At 38.8% G+C, this 23,768-nt stretch overlaps 1 protein-coding gene across 3 annotated transcripts in view; it reads right to left on the bottom strand.

Annotated features, from left to right (window-relative positions):
- TMEM237 (transmembrane protein 237) overlaps positions 1–23,768 on the bottom strand; it is a 31,994-nt gene extending 8,226 nt beyond the window's left edge. For 2 of the 3 annotated variants that reach the window (XM_043995327.1, XM_043995329.1), the window contains exons 1-10: positions 23,578–23,768; positions 18,964–18,995; positions 13,969–13,979; positions 13,394–13,450; positions 11,462–11,599; positions 8,998–9,118; positions 5,617–5,777; positions 4,410–4,533; positions 3,623–3,814; positions 2,895–2,968 (exon numbers count right to left, since the gene is read on the bottom strand). In XM_043995327.1, the coding sequence (XP_043851262.1) occupies positions 2,895–2,968; positions 3,623–3,814; positions 4,410–4,533; positions 5,617–5,777; positions 8,998–9,118; positions 11,462–11,599; positions 13,394–13,450; positions 13,969–13,979; positions 18,964–18,995; positions 23,578–23,619 (952 nt within the window). In that variant the 5' untranslated portion in view covers positions 23,620–23,768. Of the gene's footprint in view, positions 1–2,894; positions 2,969–3,622; positions 3,815–4,409; positions 4,534–5,616; positions 5,778–8,997; positions 9,119–11,461; positions 11,600–13,393; positions 13,451–13,968; positions 13,980–18,963; positions 18,996–22,862; positions 22,993–23,577 lie in introns of those variants that run through there. The other variant, XM_043995328.1, reaches the window with a different exon arrangement.

The raw sequence follows: 23,768 nt of genomic DNA, 5'->3' as shown, positions 1-23,768 counted from the left end.
TTTAATATTTTGGCTGGGGTTTTTATTTTGACCCCCTTCCACAAGTCATTTTTTATTTGTCATGGGACTTTCAATAAGAATGATTGTATGCTATTTTGTTTTTGTCCTACACTGTAATAAATATCCTTTAAAGTACCTTATACTGACCATGACAATTTCCTACAATCTAAATGATTAATGCCTCGAAATGCACAAGGGCATATTATATGAACAGCCTTTAAAAATAAAATAGGTATGGTTAAAAGAGAAAAGCAAGGAAACTCTATTATGCTTAAAGACACCATAGATCATTATGGTTCTCTAAGTACCCTATGTCTGAAAACAACAATAATTTTATTTCTTCTTTGACTATACTTATTACCTCTATTCCTTTTACTTGCTTTACTGGTCTAGTTATTGTCTCTATAGCAGTAGCAATTAATAGTGGTGAAAGTGGACATCATTGATTTATCCCTGTAATTATTCAAAAGGCCTCTAGTATTTTTCCATTACATACACACACACACACACACACACACACACACACACACACACATACACACTCTATGCTAGCTAGCTCTTAGTTTTTGAGATAGACACTATTTGCCATCTTCAGGAGAAGTCCATTTATTCTTATGTTTTCTAAGGCTTTTAACTTAAAAGGGTGTTATATTATTGACAAAAATTTTCTTATTAATTGATATGATTATGTAATTTTAAAAAATTAGTATGGTTTATTATTTTCATAATAATGAACCAACCCTGCATAACTAATATAAATCCAACTTGGTTGTGGTGTATAATCCTTTAAATATGTTGTTGTATCCATTTTGTTGATATTCAATATTTTTTGCATCACTATCCATTAGAGCTATTGATCTGGAGTTTTCTTTCTCTGACTTATTTCTCTTTCCCTGGTTCAGGTATCAAATACTTGTCTCCTAAAAGGAAGTTGGTAGGATGCTATCTTTCCCTATTTTTGCAAACATTTATGTAACACTGGAGTTAATTGTTCTTTGAATGTTTGATGGAATTGACTTGTAAATTCATCTGATCTAGGAGATTTCCCCGCTTTGGGGAGTTCATTTATGGCTTATTCAATACTGCTTTTTGGGAATGGGTTATTTAAATTTACTATTCATTATTCTAACAATGTAGGTATGTTTTTTTCTAATATTTCTTGTTGTTTAGAATCACTGTTTACTCCATTCTGTTTTTCAGAGAGTCAAATACTTGGGTGAAATGTTCCTATCTTTGGTCCTAAGCTTTTTACTTTCCTTCCAATTTTTACCCCACTAAGAACTGTAATTTCACTTATAATCTCACTTTTTTTGTCTCTTGCATCTCTTCTAGCCGTTCCTGGAGTCCTTAGGGCCAAATAGTTCTATTCTCTCAGGCTCTACTTATACTGGTTGTCAAATTACTCTGTTCTTTTGAATTTACCTAATGGGTTTCTCTTAACCAGCTGGACTTCTTCACTGTGTTTGGAGAAAATTAAAATTAATCCTGTATCATTTTTAATTGGTCCTAGTTACAAATAATTGATCTTGTCCTACTGTAACTGCTTAAGTCATGGTTCTCTGCCTCTGAACTTGGTTCTGAATCCAGCTGTTCTGGATTGGGTTAAGTTTAGAAATCCTGTTCTCTTGCTTATCACTGTTCTATTCTTGACTCAAGGAATTTAGCTGACCTTGGAGATGCCTGTGAACACGAGGGAATTGAGTCTAGTATTTTTACACCACCAAGCTATCCTTCAAGGGTATCTGGATTGTAGTCCAAAAGGGCTGGTCTATCGTCTTTTGGCCTCACACCTGGACTCAAACAGCGAGCACTTCTTAGTCTCAGGAGGGACGAGGGGTTGTTGCTAACCTCTCACTCCCAAACTTCCAACTGATCCCAACGTTACCTGCACCTCAGCTTTGTAATTGATCACGTTGCCCCCACCCCATGACGTCACCTACCCTGTTCTGTATCCCCCAAGACCTATAAAAAGGGAGGTGTCCTTTTGCTCATGTTCTTTGGCCAGAGGCAGATCCATTGACGCTTTTACCAGCAGGCAGCATGCCCCTGCCGGTAAATGTTATCTTGTGTGGAGAAACGTGCCTCAGTTTACCTTCTTGTTAAACATAACTTACAGCAGTTTGGTTATGTCTTCAGGATGTGACCCCAACTAGAAGTTGTAAACGTTTCTGTTGTCAGCCTCCTGCAAGGCCCCGACTGCTAGGAATGAACTTCTGCTCAGTCGGCCTTGTCTTCTGTGGAGGCCTGAACAGGAGAAGTGGTTTCAGGTCTCCTCTAGGGTCCTCTGTGGCTCTGCCTGTTTCCTGCTGTGGCTCCTGCCCAGGGTGCTTGGGCAGTGCCCTGGCTTTCTCCTGTTTCTGGAATGGGTTGTCCGGTGCTATAATGGCCCTATCTTGTGTTGTGGCTCTGGTGAGGCGGAACCAGGCACTTGGTCAGCATGTATTATGGTCTTCTCTCCTTGTACCTTGAACCATGGGGCTCAATCTCTGCTGCCCTAGCAGTTTTGTGTGGCACCGTGACATTAAGTGACTTGTCCAGGGTCATCAGAAATATGTGTCAGAGACACAACTTGAACCCAGGGCTTCTTAACTCAAAGGCCGGCTCCCTACCCCCTATGCTATCTTGGATCTTCAAGACTACAACAAAGAATTTTGTGTGTGTGTACACACACACATACATACACATATATTAAATATATATAATTAATACATATATTTATATAACTCCCCCCAATACATACTGTCTATTCCTACAAGACTGTCAGTATTCCTCTTAAATAGAAGCAATATAATACCTACTTAACCTGAAAACTCTAAACTTTTTTAGTACTGAATTATAAACGCAGTTTATGTTTTACGTAGGTGGTAATAGTAACTCCTTAACCTTTAACTCACAGAAAGAAGCCAAAGTTGTTGGGTCCAGGGCAAGAAAACCTCGAACTGCTACTGATGTTTTAGCAAAATCAATCCTGGAAATGGAAAAGTTTCTTGTCATAGTGTAGTAGAAAACTGTTCTTATAAAAATTCTCTGTCCTGTAAGTAATTTTGGTCTTGCTGTAATGCTAGTGCATATACTGAATACAGTTAATAAATATTAAATACCCACAGAGTACAGAGCATTGTCTCATCCACCTTCTCCTAATACTCTGCCCAACATCCCCACAAATCCTGTTATTTCAAACACCAGTTATAGACTTAGTTACAAACATGTGTCAGATAACACACTTTAGGACTTCGGAGCACCAGAAGGCAAAAAGACAAATTAAAAGAATGAAAAGACTCTTAGAGCAGGCTCCTCAGAATTTAATTATCTAGAAAATATTGACTAGTCTCTTTGCCTCCTTGCCAAAGCCCTCTTACTATTTTTCATTCCTCTAGGCTAGAATTACACAAAAACCTACTTACTACTTAAAATTATAGAAAGTTTTTTTCCCCCAAACTGTTTCCATACTTGTCCCTCAAAAAGGGTGACAGTGATTTTTAAAAACCATATGAAAAAACGCATTATTGTTTTACAGTTTACTTTCCTAAACATCTAAATTGGGGCACTGAAACATTACAGCCATGATGTTGCTCCTTGATGACAGAAAACTTCAGTGGCTCTACAGTTATTAACATCTTACCTGTCAAAGGCTGAAATTGTGCTTATAGCCAGAAGCAGGTAGAAAAGACTCTGAGCAGGATAAGCTATGGTCTTGTACTGCTGCAGTAAATTGGAGAGATCAGACAACTGTTTTCCGGCTAGAACATAAATCACAACAATATTCCACACAGAATAGCCAGCAAGGAAGCCATGAGAAAAGAGACCAATCATCCTAGACGGGGAAAAATGATTAAAAATTATTATAAATGATTCATCACAAAGAAATAACTCAGTGTTTTTGTGTTTCTTTGTAAACCCAGCACTTGGCACATTGCCTCAATATAGTAATAAGTCTTTTTTTTTTTTTTTAGTGAGGCAATTGGGGTTAAGTGACTTGCCCAGGGTCATACAGCTAGTAAGTGTTAAGTCTCTGAGGTCAGATTTGAACTCAGGTACTCCTGAGTCCAGGGTCAGTGCTCTATCCACTGCACCACCTAGCTGTCCTGTAATAAGTCTTTGTTGACTAACTCAAAGTAACTTTGTAACTTTCCCTATATACAAAGACAAAATTGTATTTTTTAAAAGATACAGTATTTTTCAATAATAATTAGAATCCCATAACCATATCAATGGAATTTTCATTACTGTGAATGGGCCAACCTTTATTTAATTCTAATTCAATCACAAGAAATTACTGTCTACCTGGATACTAGTTAAAACAGCCAACATCATGAAAGATTTTGAACAGGCTAAAAAAATGCAAGCTACTTTTAGTTATTGCCACTCACTTCACATTCCTTTGAAGAAAAAAAATTCAGTGCAACTACCTGAAGCTTCGGTGTACTGATAGGGCAACGTCTCTGGTTGTCCATGAAGGTTTTATGTCCATTAGCATATCAATGTTTTCAGTGGTTTTAATTAATTCAGATCGGTCAGCAGCCTGGAATCGCCCTACCAGCAATAAAATAATTATTAGCAAGTAATAAAATGAAGTTATTTTTGCTGTCCTACAACACTGTTACTCAAACCCAAACTGAGAAGATACTTAATTTACTATTTTTCTACCTAGAGAAACACTATTAATCAGTTCCTGTTTCAGAAGACCTTTATATTTTGACTGCTTTAAATATATTTTTTCAATATATTTAATTTAATGAATTATATATAATTTATTATTTTTTATATTTACTTAATATTTATAAATATCTATTTAAATATTTATCTAAAAATCTACAAACATTTTTATACTTAATGCATAAATATTTATATTTAATAAGTTTATATTTATCTTTTAATATATTTAAACATATAATACATAGCCCCAAATGAGATAAATAAGCAAATTCCCTCTATTATTATTATTGTTAAGAATAAGAACATTTTTAAAAAATCAGATCCAGTGTGCTTAGCACGATAGCTAGCTAGGCTGCCAGATAGAAGGCACTCCTAACTTAGTCAACTCTAGTTGATTACTGATACATATTGATATGTTCATATTTTATAGGCTTTTCCTAAATGCTGCAGGCCTTTCTCCTGGAGGACTTTGAAGGAACAATGACTGACTGACTGACTGCCTCTCTTCCCTCTGTTGGTAAAGAATAAGCCACCCAGGCCCTTTCATCCTGTCTAACTCTTGTCTATCTTCTTCCATAGACACTTCACAGGCACACACCCACCATGCTGGATTCCTTTCTCTGGGTCTTTCTAGATGTTGTGGAAATCAGGGAATCTGTTGCCCCTCTGTTGCCTCCTAACACACCCACCTCCTTTTCTAATTGTCTATTTCCTCCATGTCATTCTTTATGTCACTTCGTAGCCACAATTTACTGTTATGAATATGCTGTGGCCTATTATGGATATGTCAACCACCCTTTGGGCGGCAACCCTCAGCCCTATTTTATTAAGTATGTACAATCAGAACTACTTATTTCACCAAAAGAAATTATAACTGCATGCTCTATTTCTAATCTAATGTGCTACTATCATGAGATATATTAAAAAAAAAAGTTGATACCAAAACATAAAACTACTTACTGCTTTTTTCTACAAATACTTTGCCCACAGGCTGGCTAACACCCATGGGTGCAGTGAATACTGAAGGGGGTTGCTCTGGATGGTTTTGCCCATCAGCAATTATGTCCTCCTCTTCTACTCCTAGTTCATTAGTATAATGCAGTCCTGTTGGCTGGCTCCTCCTAGCATTCAGGAGCAGGATGAAAACGCAGACACAGTTATTAAACCTTTACAAATAATAGAGAGATGTTATAAGTCTATCTACATAGTACTTTATGATTACAAAGTGCTTTCAAACATATTAACTTATTGAATCCTCATGGTCCTGCCTAAGGAAGGAGTAGTAATAATTCACATTTCTAAACCATTTTAAGTTTCTCCATAACAACCATGTGCAGTAAGTAGAGAAGGTAGTACTAGCCCCATTTTAGAGACGAGGAAATTGAGGTTCAGAGAAATTAAATGGAGGGCGGGGCAGCTAGTGGCTCAGTAGATAAAGTATTGGCTCTGGATTCAGAAGGACCTGAGTTCAAATCTGGCCTCAGACACTTGACACTTACCAGCTATGTGACCCTGGGTAAGTCACTTAACCCTCATTGTGAAAGAAAGAAAAAGAGAGAGACAGAGAGAGAGAGACAGAAAGACAGACAGACAGATAGACAGACAGATAGATAAAATGATTTAGCCAAGGTGATAGGACTGGGAAATTCTACCAACCCAGTTGCTTTTATCTGATCTCATTATTGGTGCATATATAATACAAACACTCACATCTAAGACTACATCCGATCAGTTACTGGTCTATAGCTTTGGATAAAGACAATTCCATGGATTATAGTTATATGTGCTAAATTCATTTCCTAAAACTGACACAAGATTAGGACCCGAGGATGGTGGTAAAGTGGAATCACATGCTCCTCTTCTATCTTCTTTTGTGAGAATTCTACCAGTGATTTAAATGCGATTAATAAATCATCAAATCAGATGAGAGGTGGGTGCAATATTGTATCTGTCCCCTGAGATTCAGAACCAGACTAATATAATGGTAAATTATTCATCCCTGAAAATTTAAATGCACTTACTGACACAAGGGATTAAAATGTTCAATACATTTTTGCCAAGTCTGTAAATATAATTTACATGTTACTAGAAGAATTATAGTTAAAATATTAAAGCAAGATTCTAAAACAAAACTGATTTGGAAAAACATCATGATGTAACAGGAAGAACACTCACTAGCTTAGGAGTCAGGAGACCTGGCATCCAATCTAAACCCTACTATTAAATAGATGGGTAACACTAGACAAGTTACTTTCTGAGATTCAGTTTTATCTGAAAAACTGAAGATCCCTTTCAACTCTTAAAGCATGATTCTATATCAATATAGAGAGCAGAGAGAGCACTAGGATAAATCCTACTTCACACACTCACTAGCTTGTGACACCAGACTAGTAATTTAATCTTTCTGTTTCCTCATCATTAAAATGGCAATAATTATAACACCAGCCTTACAGAGTTACTGTGAGACAGTACAGGTGAAGCACTTTGCCAATCTTAAAGTACTATGTAAATGGGAGCTATTATTAAAAGACAAAACTTCAAATAGGAAAAAAGAATGATAGAAGCCTCCTAATATACTCTGCCATATCACTAATATGTTAAGAAAAAGTATTACAGTCTGCTAAAGGATAAATTAGAGCAGCTAGGTGATACAGTAGATAGAATGCCAGGTTTGAAGTCAGACTCATCTCCCTGAGTTCAAATCTGGCCTTAGCTACATCAGAGCTGTGTGACCCTGTGCAAATCCCTTAACCCTGTTTGCCTCAGTTCTTTCATTTGTAAAATGAGCTGGAGAAGGAAATGACCAAACACTTAAGTATCTTTGACAAGAAAACTCCAAAATGGGGTCACAAAGAATCTGACATGACTGAAAACAACTGAACAACTATAAGAACAAGAGATAAATTATGGTTTCCTATGTAATGCAGGTCCGGAACATGAATGGCTCGATCTTTCCACACAAGGGATGCTAGGGAGCCACTTCTGGGGAAACTGAATTAAGGGAAGTACCTACGAGAGATGGGAGTTGCATGGACATTTGGTAACTACTTCTGGACAACTAACCACGCAGTGATCAACTTTTGAGGCTTTAAAAAGGCTGTCAGCTTCCTCATCTTCAGATGTGCATGCTCTGGAGGTATGATGACATCTGGTGAGGGGAGGGCCAGTGGGGCTTTTCCTCCCCTAAGGGAAATAATTCTGAGTCCTAAGCCTTGTTATTTGTTCTCTTCTGTTCTAAGTACAGGTAGCAGAGTCCAGAACCTGCTTGGGAACATGAGCAACAAGGATCCAAGGAACCGAGGCTGAGTGTTGCCACCACCCAGCACTGACAACCTGAGGATAAGGAATGACCTTCCAGAGTGAACTTCAGGACTCCAGCTCAGCAGGATTCATCAGCAGTTAAGCTGAATCTGGACATGAACTTGGTAGGACCAATGCTATGTAGGAACTAAGCTAAGCTTTGCACCTACTTCTTTAAAGGCCAAGATGGTATTGGAGATAATGTGCTCTGTGGAGGTATTGGGAAAAGGACTGTATGTTTGCTCTTGCTGTATTTTAAAAAATTAATTATAATTTTATTTGTCTTAATTAAATATAAACAAAATTTTTAAAAATTTCTTTTTAAAAAGAACTCTGGGGGCAGCTAGGTGGCGCAGTGGATAGAGCACCAGCCCTGGAGTCAGGAGTACCTGAGTTCAAATCTGGCCTTAGACACTTAACACTTACTAGCTGTTTGACCCTGGGCAAGTCACTTAACCCCAAATGCCCCACTAAAAAAAAAAAAAAAGAACTCTGAGTTCTATATTCTTTTCCTTCTCTCTCTTGCTGTATTTATGAAATAAATATCTTTTTGTAAATGCTAGCAGATGTTAAGTGGTTACATGGAATGAGGGTGTTAGTCGCTGGTCCCCGAGGGCTCAAGTCATCAGAATCTTCAGGAGGAAACGTAGTCGGCCTGGCCTGATACAAGTACACTTTTTACATCTATAAGAATCCCACTCTGGGGATTCTAGTGCATGCTAAAATTTCAAACAAAATTAATTATTGAATTTACAGGGGGAGTGGAGTGGAAGGGTTTTTGGAATTTGAGGGTCTAGTTTATATGAACCTTCTCATTAGCTAAATTTGCTATTTTAAGTGTCATACAAAAATGTAAGTTTAAATTTGAGAATTCATTTACTCTATCATTTACTTTCTGAACACAATACTAGGATGGTTTTACTGCTGTCCTTATTCTAGAGAGGAAAAACAGGTGAGTTTGTTAATGATCAAGAAGATACCACCATTGGGGAACTCAGAGCACAATATCTGGTATTGATGGAATACAAAATAAGCTCTCACTTTGTTCTCTTTCGAGGTTTTCGAGTAACAGCCTCCTCAGCTTGTTCCAAATCCATGCCATTTTCATTTAGAAGTGGAGATGGATTAGGTGTGCTCTTTTGGGTGAAAGATGTCTCTGATTCTGAAAATTAAAATAAACCAGCATAAATTTACAATATTCAAATTGTTATTAAAATAAATAGGAAATGGGCAGCTAGGTGATGCAGTGGATAAAGCACTGGCCCTCATTGTCCTGCCAAAAATAAATAAATAAATAAATAGGAAATTATATGTGTGTGTATGTATATGGGTGTATATCTAAATAAATATTACCTAAATAGCATTACTGCTTGCTCTGCTGCTGCACCCTACCTTGCACAGGTGGGGTAGCCCCCATTAGAAGGTGAGCTCCTTGAGCGAAAGCACTCTCTTAGTTTTATGTTTGCATGCTCAGCACAGTGTTTTGACCATAGTAAGTGCTTAATAAATGCTTAATCCATTCATTCGTTCAAAATCATATACCTGAGACTTAAAAAATAAGTGACAAGGGGGCAGCTAGGTGGCACAGTGGATAGAGCACAGGCCCTGGATTCAGGAGGACCTGAGTTCAAATCCGACCTCAGACACTTGATACTTTCTAGCTGTGTGACCCTGGACAAGTCACTTGACCCTCATTGACCCACAAAAAATAAAATAAAATAAGTGATAAAAATTATGAGAAAAGAGTATCATATAACTCTTAACTAGGGCAAAGAAAATTCTTTTTTTTTTCAATCTCTTAAATTTTCATATTCTAATGGCCACATGCTCTAACTTCTTTTTTTTTTTTTTTTGACCCAGAGCTGTGATTTCACTGGAGAATAGAACTTGCAGGGAAGAAACTCCCTATGAGTGAAGGTCAGCAACAGTCTGGCAACTACTTCTAGTCTTAGAAAGTTGGTTAGTTCACTAGAGAGTAAGTCACTTTCCCAAGGTCACACAGCCAGAATGTGACAGATGGCACATGAGTCAGATTTTTTTGATACCAATGATGGTACTCATCCTACTTATCCACATTGCCTCTAACTTTTAATATGAAATGTTGAGTCACTTATAACAGAAATATAAAAATCAATCTAATATTCAGGTCTCTCTTTTTTCCACATAATTTTCTCAACAAAAGTTACTTTTCACTATAGAAGAAATAAAACTCATTATACTTGCAATGAGCATAAACCCAACCTTATTAGTCCCTCATCTATTCCAATACTTTTCTTTCTTAGATAAGACAGTTAGTGGCATAGTGGGTAAAGCACTGGCTCTGGAATCAGGAAGACCTGAGTTCAAATCCAGCCTCAAATACTAGCTGTGTGAACCTGGACAAGTCACTTAACCTCTGTTTTCCTCAGTCTCATCTATAAAAATGGGAATGATAATAATAGCATTTACCACTCAGTGTTGTTGTCAGGATGAAATGAGATAATTATAAAGTGCTTAGCACAGTGCCTTCCATATACTAAGTGCTATTACTATAGTTAGCTATTTTTATAATTATCCAATGAGGTAATATTTGTAAAGGGCTTTGCAAACCTTAAAGTGCTGTGTAAATAGTATCATTATACAATTTTAAGAAATTCTTATCTTTTTGTGTGAAATTGAAAATATTATCAATAATTTTTAATTCTTTTAGTAAAATGGCCTTGTGCATAAATGCATATATATTACATATATGTATACACACACACACACACACACACACACACACACATAAATGAAGGCTATTTTAGAATATCCAAAGCATTTTTTTGGGCAGGGTAATGAGGGTTAAGTGTGGGAATTATATCTCTTGTTTGCTGGAGAGAGAAATTTGATTGAGTTTCTGGAATAGTAGGGGTGTGGAGTACAGAAAGCATTCTTTTATGCCTTGGGCTCATATCAAGACTAAGCAATTTGTTTGGCATTTTCCTTTTTTTTTTTCTTTTATCAACATTTTATTTTTTTTCATTAAAAACTTAAAATCAGCAAACATGGATGTCATTATATAAAGAACAAAAAACTTATAAATGAAATTGCAAGCTTCTGTGTCCACTTTGATTTTTTAAGTGCATAGTAAATTTAATATCATGTTAAACATATTTCTGCCATTAGTCACGTTTGTGCCAAACAGCTAGTACCAAAGCACTTTTAACTATGTTCACTTGACAATTATTTGAAGTACTATAAGAAAAACCCCAGAAATTACTGTGCTTTACAACCGATCATTAAAAAAGTGTCCTAGAGACAATGTCCGTGCCTTAACTCAAAAGAATGACTAATGGTGAGAAGTTTAGGTGAGAAAGGAGGGAGAGTGCCCTCATAGGAAGTAGGTGGAGGAGTTATTTTGGGGTAGGTGGAATTCTTTGATACCTTTTAAGTCACACTATGTGACTCTACTCTGTCTTTCTATAGGGATAACTGTGACCATATTTCTGTTCCTCTATTCTACTTACAGAAAAGGCACACATACCAAGAGGTAATCTTTTCTTCTTGCGTTTCTTCTGAACTGGAGTATCTGGATGTTCCAGGGGTTCATGAGTCAACAGTTCACTGTTGTCAGATGGCTGATGACCTGTATTCTCAACAATGCCTTCTAGGGAGACACTGCCTACAGGAAAAAAAAATAGGATAACACAAGTAGATAACATTAAATTTTGGAATGTCAACAAAAGTTCTAAAGAACATTGTACACAGTAACAGCAACACTGTGTGATGATCGACTGAGACAGACTTAGCTCTTCTCAGCAATACAATGATCCAAGACAATGCCACAGGAGTCATGATAGAAAACACTCTCCACATCCAGAAAAAAACAAAACAAAACAAAACTGCGGAATCTGAATGCAGATTGAACCATACTGCTTCTATTCTTTTGTATGTGTGCGTCTTTTGGAGGTTTTTCCCTTTTGTTCTAATTCTTCTTTCACAAACATGACTAATGTAGAAATATGTTTAATGTGATATTAAATTTACTATGCACTTAAAAAATCAAAGTGGACACAGAAGCTTGCAATTTCATTTATAAGTTTTTTGTTCTTTATATAATGACATCCATGTTTGCTGATTTTAAGTTTTTAATGAAAAAAAATAAAATGTTGATAAAAGAAAAAAAAAAGGAAAATGCCAAACAAACTGCTTAGTCTTGATATGAGCCCAAGGCATAAAAGAATGCTTTCTGTACTCCACACCCCTACTATTCCAGAAACTCGATCAAATGTCTCTCTCCAGCAAACAAGAGATATAATTCCCACAATTCTTTTAAAGCTGTTTTCCTGTTTTTCATTAGGCCTGCTTCTTGGTTTCCCTTTAGACAGATTTTTTACTTATTTAGGATTCCTGTGATATGAACCAGTATTTATCCTCATAAACATTAAACAACAAAAACAATGAAGATACTGAATTTTAGTTAAATCAAATGAAAAATTTCGTCTACCATTCTAAACAGTTTTTAACAATGGACACTTCTGTCATGACCAACAGGTCAAGAAAACAGAAATGTGGAGTTGAGAGCCTCAACCTGAAAGCCTGGACAGTGACATCCGCCCTGGCTCCACACTATGAACCCCCCAAATTCTACGAGGTTATAAATTCCCTTACAGAGACCAAATCTGACTGGAGAATATGCACCCACCCTCAGACAGAGAAACTGTAAACTCATGAACTAATAATATGATCCTCTATCTCAAAGGGATCTGAGATCACCTTCACTAGTTAGAATTTTTTTAAATCTAAAGAAACTTAGACTTTTTCAACCAGGTGGCTTTGAGATTCCTAAAGATATGTCTTCAGACAAACTTTTATTGAAATTAACTTCACAAAGAGCCTCTGCCCCTCAATCCTCTGCCCCTTCTGTTGGTATCTGCCTCAAGAGTCTGCACCAGACTGAATGTGCCTGTGACCTGGTCTCTTGCCAGGCACCTTGAAGCCTACAGCCTCAAGCTGGTCTGTCTCAGCTTTGCTTTATGCCCTGTAACTCTCTTTGATCCCCGATGACTTGAGATTGCCTGATTCAGGCTCGGGGATGGGGAAGAGGAAGAATATGCATGAAAAACTTTTAAAAATAATTTGAATTATTAACATTTCTCTACATTACTTTTTTTTTTGGTAGAGCAATGAGGGTTAAGTGACTTGCCCAGGGTCACACAGCTAGTAAGTGTCAAGTGTCTGAGGCTGGATTTGAACTCAGGTACTCCTGAATCCAGGACAGGTGCTTTATCCACTGCGCCACCTAGCTGCCCCCTCTACATTACTTTCTTAAATCTAGACAACCACCAAAATAAGTCCTAATTCAGGGCATTTTTGATTTTCAAAGTGTAAATCCTCACACTGGAAATTTCACAACTGGTTCCAGCAACCCCCCCCCCCCCTACCTCCCACCCCGGGACAGAGAGCAACATCTTACCTAGTGCATTTTTTGCTTTGGGTTTCTTTTTTTTTGGTCGACTGAGTGGAAGGTTATCTGTTAAATAGAAAACAACAACCATAAAGAAACTGACCTAAAAGTCAACCATGAAAAAGAAGTCTCACAATCATAATAATAGGAATTTTTCACATGGAAGGGTTCATTTTTTCCCCACTTTCTTCAATAATCTATGGCATGGGCAGGATTTTGTGGGAGCTCTACTTGATGCCGCACAGCCATAATAATTCTCTACCAAGAGCCACAGGGTGGGAAGGCTCTGGCAAAGAAGTCACTTTAAGCATCTCTCTGTTAGGCAGTGTATATAGCATAATATCCAAGGTTTTGTGGTGAAATGGAGGCATTAATCCCAAGGAGAAGGGAGAATGTTAGCAGCAGTTTGTGGAGAAAGCCGCTCACTTCCACTCATTTCAAAGGAGGGTGCACACAGTTAGTGGTACTTGATTGATGACATCATTCAAATTAGATTTTGAGAAAAACATTTAGAAATAAGCCACTGTATTTTTTAACATAAAATGCTAGATAGGAATCTTTACTTTAACAATGAAGTAACTCACCTTGCAGGGGACTTCAGGAACAAGGATTTTACATGACATCAGCCAAGGCGAAACACAAATGCACAAACATGAAGAAAAGAGACAAAAGGCATTAGTTTGGAGTCTATTAAAATTCACTGATATCAATATTGTCAGTATGAAAACTGGCTTAAAACTTTATTAAAAATAAAAACAAAATAAAATGTTAATTTCAATGTGGGATAGTTGATTAAATTATGACTTCATCAGAAGCAAAGATGGTTAAGTACAGGAAGCAAACCAGCTGGCCTGTTCTCCTGTTCCCCTGTAAACAACTTTAAAATAACGCCTCAAATCAGATTTTGGAGCAGTGAGGGCAACAAAAGGTCAGGGTGAAACATTTTTTTTTCCAGTCCCAAACGATTCAGGTTGGCAAGAGAGGGCTATGACACTGGGTTAGTGGCCAGTTTGGAGCAGCACATGCAGCAGTAACAACATCAGCGGGCTGTGAAGGCTACCACTGATGTAGAGGCAGCTGCTTCAGGAGCGCTCGGCCCAGAGACAGGAGGGATCAGACAACTTGTCAGAGAGATCACAGGGGACCCTTGGCTGACACTGGGTGCAGAACCTGGTGCTGTTTGGCAACTCTATTGCCCCCACACAGTTCTAGGTTGCAGTTCCAGGGCAAAGAGAAACAGCAGCACCTGTGGACACAAGAAGGCAGGGGATCTGGTCATCGTTCCAGGGCTATAAGGAGCAAAAGCACTTGTAGTTGCAGAGGAACAGGACCCTTCCTACGTAAAGACCAAAGCACAAGCCAGAAGAGCATTGATCACTCCTCTCCCAGGATCACATCACCTCAGAAGCAGCAAAACCTGTACACCCTCAGAACTAGCTCTGAAAACAGCAGCACAAAAAAGCCCGTAGCTTGGGAGAGTGCCTCTCCACACTCCCAAGTGAGAAGAGCCCAACTTAAACATAAAGTTCAAAGTCAAGAAACAGGGTGGAAAACGAGCAAACAACAAAAAAAGAACTTGACCATAAAAAAACCACCATGGTGTCAGGAATATCTAGATAAAAATTTAGAAAAAGACAACAATGTGAAAAGATCTATAAGCAAAGCCTCAAAGAACAATGCTAATTGGAATCAAGCTCAACAAGAATTCCTTGGAGAGTTAACAAGCTAAGATTGCTAGAGGAAAAATTGGAAAAAGAAATGAGTGATGCAAGAAAATTACAAAAAGAGAATTAACAGCTTGGTAAGGAAAGCATAAAAATACCCCCCCAAAAAAACCTAACCCACAACTGAATTGGCACAAAAATTCACTGAAGAAAAAAAAATCCTTAAAAATATATAACTAGTTGATATCATATTGCTTCCCTTCTCAATGGATGGGGGAGGGATGGGAGAAAAATCTGGAACTCAAAATTTAAAAAGAAAAGAATGTTAAAAATAATATATTCAAAAATTTTAAAATGGTATTATACAAAAGTACTTCAGCAATAATTATGGTAAATAGCCTTGTACTTTATACAGACTAAATGACTAGGAATAAGATGGATTAAGAACTCTGATTTCAAATGACATGGATTAAAATACAGCTTAGGCTTTGCCAGAATATTTAAGTAAACAAAGTAGATCAGGACTTTATTAGTTATGTTTAGTTAAAAAAAATCAAATTTTAAGCTATACTGTATGTAAACGACTGGAATTTGGAGAATGTGCTAGCAAAGCATGACATGCTCATGAAACAATGAGATTAGTTTGACTGTAGCACAGATTTTACATAGGAGAGATAAGTTGGAGATGTAGATCCATATTAAATTGTGGATACTAAATTTAGATGCCAGGTCAAGGAATTTGGAATTTATTCAGTAGCCACTGAAAGTTTCTGAACAAAAGAATAATATATGCAAAATGGTATATACAAAGAGCAGTTGGGCAGCAGCATATAAAATAGATGGGTGGTTGGCCTAGTTAGGAGACTGCAATATTAATAAGGGCATAAAGTAGTAAAGACCTGGACTAAGAGGAACAGAAAAGTGATAGATTCATGAGATACTTCCAAGGGAAGAATCAACAGAACTTGGTAAAAGACTAGATGTGGTATAGAAAGAGAAGGCATAGGCCAAAAATGCCTTCAGAATTTTGATCCAGGGCAGTAATTAAAAGAAAAAGAGATGCCGGTAGTGGCAAAGTTCTGCCCATACTTGTGCTCTGCTGTAAATGAATATCTTAAAGTCTGGAATAACTGGCTGAACAGGTGGAAACTACTCCTTTGTCTGGTGGGTCCCTCTTTCTGCCCTCTAAATGAATCCACCTCCCAAAGCTTAGTTGCTGATTCTATATTCTCGCTAAAACTCATCTACATTCATGGCTCCTGCTATCACCTCTTATGGATGACTCACAAATCCATGTCTAGTTTCAGCGTCTTGCATAAATTTCAGTCCTTTTTTCCATACTACTTACAGGATACATCCACTTGGATGTCCTTTTTTAAACTTAATATGTACAAAACTAATTCATCTTTCTCTCAAACTGGCTCCTCTTCCCACCATCCATTTCTTCTGTAGGTTCAGATCCCTGAAATCATCTCTAATTTCTTCTTCCAATTCAAGGAACAATAGTCCTTGATTTCATTGCATGTGATCTTGGTCAAGTCTATGCCATCCCATAGGGTCTTGGTTTTCTCATCTATAAAATAAGGGAGTTTTCCTGGATGACTTCTGAGTCCTATCTCTAAACTTATCATGTTATGGTCTCATGATTCTTCCTTCAAAATATCTTTCTTATTCAATCATTTCCCGTCATCACTTCACGGCAGGTAGTCAGCACTTCATCTATGGTTCACTGTATTTTTTCTCCCAGTTGGTCCTCCTGCCAACAAGGAAAAGCAATCTCTTTGCCGTCATAATGACTAAGGATTCACTGTTAACCTTAAAAAAAGCTAATTTCCAGATGATCAAAAGATAGGAAGTTTTCAGATGAAATAATCAAAGATACTTATAGCCATATGAAAAAAAATGCTCTAACTCACTGTTGATCGGAAGGATGCAGGTCAAAACAATTCTGGGGTAGTACCTCATACCTACTGGATTGTAGAATAGAACGGCAGAGGAAAATGACAAATGGTGTAAGTGATATGGGGAAAATGAGATGTTAATACACTCTTGGTAAAGTTGTAAACTAATTCAAACATTCTGTAGGGCAATTTGGAGCTATGGCCAACGGCTATAAAACCATGCATACTTTTTGACCTAGTAATACCATTACTAGGTTGGTATCCAAAAAGATATTTTAAAAACCCAAAAAGTTGAATTTGAAATTGAGGAGATGCCCATCAATTGGCTGAACAAATTGTGGGATGAGATTATGATGGAACACTATTGTGCTATAAGAAATGATGAGCAGGATACTATCAGAAAAACCTGAAAAGACTTACATGAGCTGATACAAAGTGAAATGTACTGTATACAAAATAACAGCAATATGTAAAATCTGCTGTGAATGACTTAATTATTTTCAGCAATACAATGATCCAAAACAACTCTCAAGGACTTATGAAAAATGTAATCCATCTCCAGAGAAAGAACTGATGGTGTCTGAATACAGATTGAAGCATAATTTTTTTAGTTCCTTTATCTAAAGTTTTTCTGTCTGTTTTCTTTCACAACCTGACTAATGTGGAAATGTTTTGCATGACTATACATGTATACCTTATACTGAATAGCTTGAGTTCTTAAGGGGGGGAGGGAGGGAAGAGAATTTGGAACACAAAGTTTTAAAAACAGATGTCAAAATTTGTTTTTACATGTAATTTGGGAAAAAATTCTAAATAGATGGGGAAAATAGCTAATTCCTTGATTTTTAAAAATGGGTAAAAACTTGTTTTCAGAAAAAAATAACAGCACACACTAATTGAAGCTAATTTTGCAAATGGTCTTATAATATTCTATAGTATATTCTTTACTATGTTTTAGAAATTAAAAATAATGCTACTGACCCATTGTTGAGAAGGTGAGAGTGGGGGGGGGGGGCCAAGAATTTAAGTGTACACTATCTGCCAGGCTAGCATGCTAAGTTCTTTACCAATACTATCTCATTTGATCCTCCCAACAACCCAAAGGGGTAGTTGCTATTATTATCCCCATTTTACAGTTGAGAAAACTGAGGCAGACAGAGGTCAAGTGACTAGGTCAGGGTCACAACAGCTAGTTATTGTTTCAGGTCAAATTTGAACTCAGATCTTTCTGACTACAGGCCCAGCACTCTGGGCACTATGGTGCCACCTAGCTGCTCCTGGAACAATGAGATACTACTTGAATTATATTTCTAGTGCAGAGGTGATTGATGGGTTCTGTAGATTCTTCTACACTGTCTCACTTGGTCCTTATTGCTAAAATGTCAGATATACTTATAAGACAATATTAGGCATAACATATTTTCTTTTGCCTATGTAAAAACAGCTGAGGATCACAGCAATGAATGTATGAATCAACTAGACTACTTATATAAAAAACTATGATGTGCACAGTGCCACTCAAAATACGTTCTAGCCAACTGATTTAACTGAACTATACTTCACGTTTTATAACTATTATACTTTCTAAGCCTTAATACACTATGATTCTATGACTTTCAACTTTAAAAGCTTAGTAATTTTCTTCTGAGTTATCGAAATCATGCCACATTTTTGTCAAATTATTTTGTCTTTAGCAAATATTCAGTTTTATATATATAGAAAAGTGTTCAATTTAATCCCAACATTCACTTATTAAATACCTTGCACATCATGTTCCTGGTATTATGTTAGGCATTGTGGACACAAAGACAAAAATAAAAATAGTACCTGCCCTTAAGAGGCTTATATTTTACAGGGGGAAACAACACATACATAGTGAATTAAAATTCAAAATACATGCCATAGTTCACTCTTATATGCCTAGCACCTCATAAGTACTTAATAACTATTTGTTGAACTAAATATATCATAAATCTCCTTATTAACAAAATCATTACAGAATTTTTTTTTTTACCTTGGTACTGGTGGGAGAGCCCTAGGAGGACGCTAGAAAAAAAAAAAAAAGAAAAATGCTTTTAATGAACAATTGAATTATTTTCTCTTCACTGGTCAATTTTTGTAAAAAAAGCTTGTTACAAACAGAAGCAAAAATATAACAGGTCAGACTACTATCTTCCAAATAATTTGAGATCTCTGTGTGACAAAAAAAAATCTAGGAGTTTTGAAGGGGAATGAAAACCTGACAATGCATTAAACTTGCCCAACCACATAAAAATCTGGAAACGAAATATTTTCTATGTATAAGCAGAGTTGTGATCACATGGGACAGCATGACAAATAAATCCTTCCCTTAATAGCTTAAGCATCCATGACTGACCTGAGCATTCTTTTAGCAACATAGATTGGAATGCCTTTGTGACTTAGTATATGGTCTCTGAGAACTGCTGCCCCGACCCAATCAATCCCTTTGGACAGCCCAGTGAGGAGCCTATCTGAAGTAATGGCAGCCAGGCAGACCCTCAGACAATAGACATGTAGTCCATTGGTGGATTCAAAGCCTTTCCAATGTGGTAGAACCTGTGGGACCTTCCACTCCACTGGCCTGGCTGCTGAGAATGCAGGGTTCTCTCCACAACATGGTGGCACAGTAGAGGACTGCAGAAGCAAAGGGAACCACACAATTAAAAGAAACAATAACCCTGGGATACAGGTAGTGCAAATATTGTTATTCTTATTTAACAGATCACGAAACTGAGGCTATAAGAAATTACTGTCTGAGGATGGCTTTGAACCCAAGTCTACTGACTCTTAAGTCCAGTATTCTTTTCCACCACACTTCCACGCCTCTTAGTTTCTGAAGCACTTTGGAATCTTTCAAAATAAAAGAATTTGCAAAAGCTGTATTTCCATGTTTCATGATTTCATCCATATGCCAGTATATATTTCTTTCATCGTAGAGGATCACAACACCTTCTATGCCCTTACAGAGGGGATGGCCTTTGTGAGCTGCAGTGGATGAAAAAAAAAAACTGGTGGCCCCTATACTGGGGCCTGTCCTGGAAGTTTTTCTACCTTGGTTGGATCAAACAGATCTTAGGCTCTCACTGGTACACAGTCTTCTACAAACCAATGTCATTTTCATACAATGATGGGGTGCTGGAATAAGACTCCATTGGAAGATTTAAAATAAATATGAATCTGTCTATTTTGCTTAAGAGCAGGCAATAGTGGATAGAGACATGGACTCAGAGTTAGGAAGAAACTAGTCAAGTGCTCCTTTGATACACCTTCAGTTCTTCATCTGGAAAAACTGGGACACACTGGAGAAGGAAATGGCAAACCACTCCAGCATATCTGCCAAGAAAACTCCACGGACAAGTTCATGGGGTCACCAAGAGTCGCATACAACAACTGGCTGTGTGGCTCTGGGCAAGTCACTTAGCTTCTCTGGGTCTCAGGCAACTCTCTAAGACAGCAATCCCACATTTTCTTGATTATGCATGCCTATCAAAAAATTGGGGGCACATCCTCTCTACATATGTATTTGTAAATTTATTAATTAGCATATAGTACTCTACCAATATCTTTCATGTTCTATAAAATATACAAAATTTGATACACAGAAAATAATTTTAAACCATTTTATTAATATATGGTATAGAAATAATTTTGCTCTCACTAAATTAAGCTATAAAACTATATAATATATTAAGAATAATTTAAATTAAATTTAATAATAATAATTTTGCTCTCACCAAATAAAACTGGGTTTTAAAAAGTGAGAGTAATACAATTGAAGGTGCTTCATTTTTAGGAAAATGTTGGTTTGACACTTTGTGATATAATGATTCAAATGTCTGGTCCCTAAGTCAGTTTCTTTCAGTGCTAGGCTTTAATGACTGTCATAGCTGAAAGATACTCAAATGGAAGGAAGTATGATGGAGTGAACAGAGTGCCGGATAAGAAGACCCAGGTTCAAATTCTTCCTCTGATTCTTATTAGTTGTGTGGTAAGTCATTTAATTTTTCTAAGGTTCCCTAGCTATAAAATACAGGGGGAGATGGCCTCTCAGGCCCCTTCCAGCTTTAATTTAGGACCCTAAAAGCATCACTATCCTTAATAAATCATGATACTAATTTTTCAGTCCCACCCACCAATTATTCAAAGGTTTATTGTTGTTGTTGTTAGAATCTGGCTGTTAAAAGTCTATCTTGGAGGGGCAGCTAGGTGGCGCAGTGGATAGAGCACCGGCCCTGGAGTCAGGAGTACCTGAGTTCAAATCCGGCCTCAGACACTTAACACTTACTAGCTGTGTGACCCTGGGCAAGTCACTTAACCCCAATTGCCTCACTAAAAAAAAAAAAAAAAAAGTCTATCTTGGGGCAACTAGGAGGTGCAGTGGATAGAGCACAGGCCCTGGAGTCAGGAGTACCTGAGTTCAAATCTGACCTCAGACACTTAACACTTACTAGCTGTGTGACCCTGGGCAAGTCACTTAACTCCAATCGCCTCACTAAAAAAAATTAAAAAAAAATTTTTTTTAAAGGCTATCTTGGGGCAGCTAAGTGGCGCAGTGGATAGAGCACTGGCCCTGGAGTCAGGAGGACCTTAGTTCAAATCCAGCCTCAGACACTTTACACACTTACTAGCTGTGTGACCTTGGGCAAGTCACAACCCCAATTGCCTCACCAAAAAAAAAAAAATAACAATAAAAGGCTATCTTCCTTCAAGTGGAAGGCACAGTCTGGGAGTCAGGTCCCAGATCTAGAGAGTGGTTGTTCCAGATGGGGAAGAGGATTCAGGGCAGATAGCAAGATGCCTGGTTAGGCCTTGGTTTACTAGTTGTAAATGGCTTTCTTCATTTGCTTCCAAGCTGTGCAATAAATTGGGGGCAATAGAAGGGTTCTTGGGAGGAGGACTACAGACTGCAGAGTTGTGCTTGACCAACTGAGTAGCAACATGAGCCCCAAGCCCATTTACAGGGGCCAGCACATTGCTTCTCAAATCTTGCTAGCTGTAAAAGCTGCCATACTTGCTCCCATTTATAATACCATTACCTCGCTGCAGATCCTTCAGGCCTAGTGTAAGCCTCTTGTTCTTTTTGGGGTGAGAAGGAGAAAAGAGCCTGGGCAGGCCGTGAGGAACCAGTATGCTGAGCTCAGGTCAAGAAGATGTACCCATCCAGCATAGCCCACACTGGGCCCTGGCAAGGATGGAAGGAGCTGAGCCAGGTGGTAGTTTTGATTAAATTTGCTCCTTGAGGTCAGAGGCTGTTTTTGCAATTCTTTGTATCCTCAGCCCGACACACAGTAGGCACTTAATAAAGGCTTAACCCACAGTAGGCACTTAACAAATGCACCCTCCTGGAGTGTGCACACCCTACTTTGCACTAATCTGCATTGGTAGTGATGGTTTTCTGATAGGATGTTCCTTATACCAATGAAACCACAGATCTTTTTTAAAAATGCCCACTAAACTTTTTCTTTTGTGTTTAGTGCAGGGGCAATACTTTATATCAAAAAGGATAACTGTTATTTACTTTTCTCCTAAGCCTTGTCCTTTGTTTAACCATTCATTAATACATTTAATGCTAACAGAAATACTAATTGAAAATTAGAGGGCTGCTGGCCCTCATCAAAACGAAGTTAAAAATTGTTATAAAGTATAACAGCACACAAAGGAACTGAGCGGAGTAACATAATTAAATGTTTTCAAGCAGGGAGCTGTTATAAAACAAGGATGCTTCCAGGGATTAAATGCATAACTGTGTCAGAGGATAGATTAGAAGAATTTCACTTGCAAGTACGACAGAGGACCTCTACAACAAACAAAGCCAACACGCCCACCCAAGATACCCCTCCCCAAATCACAGCACGCAAAACAAAGGAACTCAAGCCAGGAATGAAAGCTTACCGCCTGCTTCTTTCCCATACCATCTAAAGCCCGCCTCGCGAGGGGACGGCTACCACAAGTCGGTGGAGTGCCGGCACAGCCCTTCCCGGGCAGCGCCCGCCCGGAGGGCAGCAATCAAGCCCGAGCCCCGCCCACTGGCAACTTAACACGTGGCCGGGGCGGGGAAGGGCAGATGCGCCGTGCGTCATTGCGTCACGCGGCCCCGCCCCCGAAGTCTGGGCCCCGCCCCGCCGGTCTAGCTCGTGGGGCTGGGAGGGCGGAATTGGGTTGCTGACCTGATAGAAGCGGGAGAAGGAGGGAGAGGGAAGCTAAGGGATACGGGGACGAAATGATGGTCTCGCCGGAGGTGGACCGTGGTCGCCCAGGATGGAGCTCTCTGAGCCGGGCGGGATGGTGAGGGCGGTCGGAGTAAAGGGAGGCCCTGCACTGGGCTAGGCTGACCCAACCCGGCTGCGGTCTGGAAGGGCGGGGCGTCGTCATGGTAACGCACGCTCTCGGGCTCTGCCTCATGCGGGTGCCTGCTATCGGCCACCCCCACCCCACTCCCCGGGAGCGAACCCCCTCCCCCAAGGCCCCTCCCAAACGAGGCCAGGGAAATGGTCAGGTTCCCCCCTTGCCTTCCCTCCGCAGCCAGACGACTCCCCTGGGAAAGCGAGCCCGCTCTCCCAACCCTCCAGCCCGGGCCCAGCCCCCTCACCCCATCACTAGCGCTCACCGGACTGGGTCCCTCTTGCGGGGTCCCGGGCGCCGGCATCATGCTGAGTCCCGGAGAGCCTCCAGCGCAACCGCCGCCGCCTGGCCCGAGCCCCCGGCGTCGAGCCGCGCTCCACCCCCTGCCGAGGGCAGTGCGGGGTTGGGGGGTTGGGGCCTCTGGGCGTGGGAAAGGAGGCGGTGCCGGGGCCCGAG

This window comes from Dromiciops gliroides, chromosome 3, assembly GCF_019393635.1.
Source record: "Dromiciops gliroides isolate mDroGli1 chromosome 3, mDroGli1.pri, whole genome shotgun sequence".
In the NCBI taxonomy this organism is placed as follows: Eukaryota; Metazoa; Chordata; class Mammalia; order Microbiotheria; family Microbiotheriidae; genus Dromiciops; species Dromiciops gliroides.
This window is presented reverse-complemented; position numbering and strand designations above follow the sequence as displayed.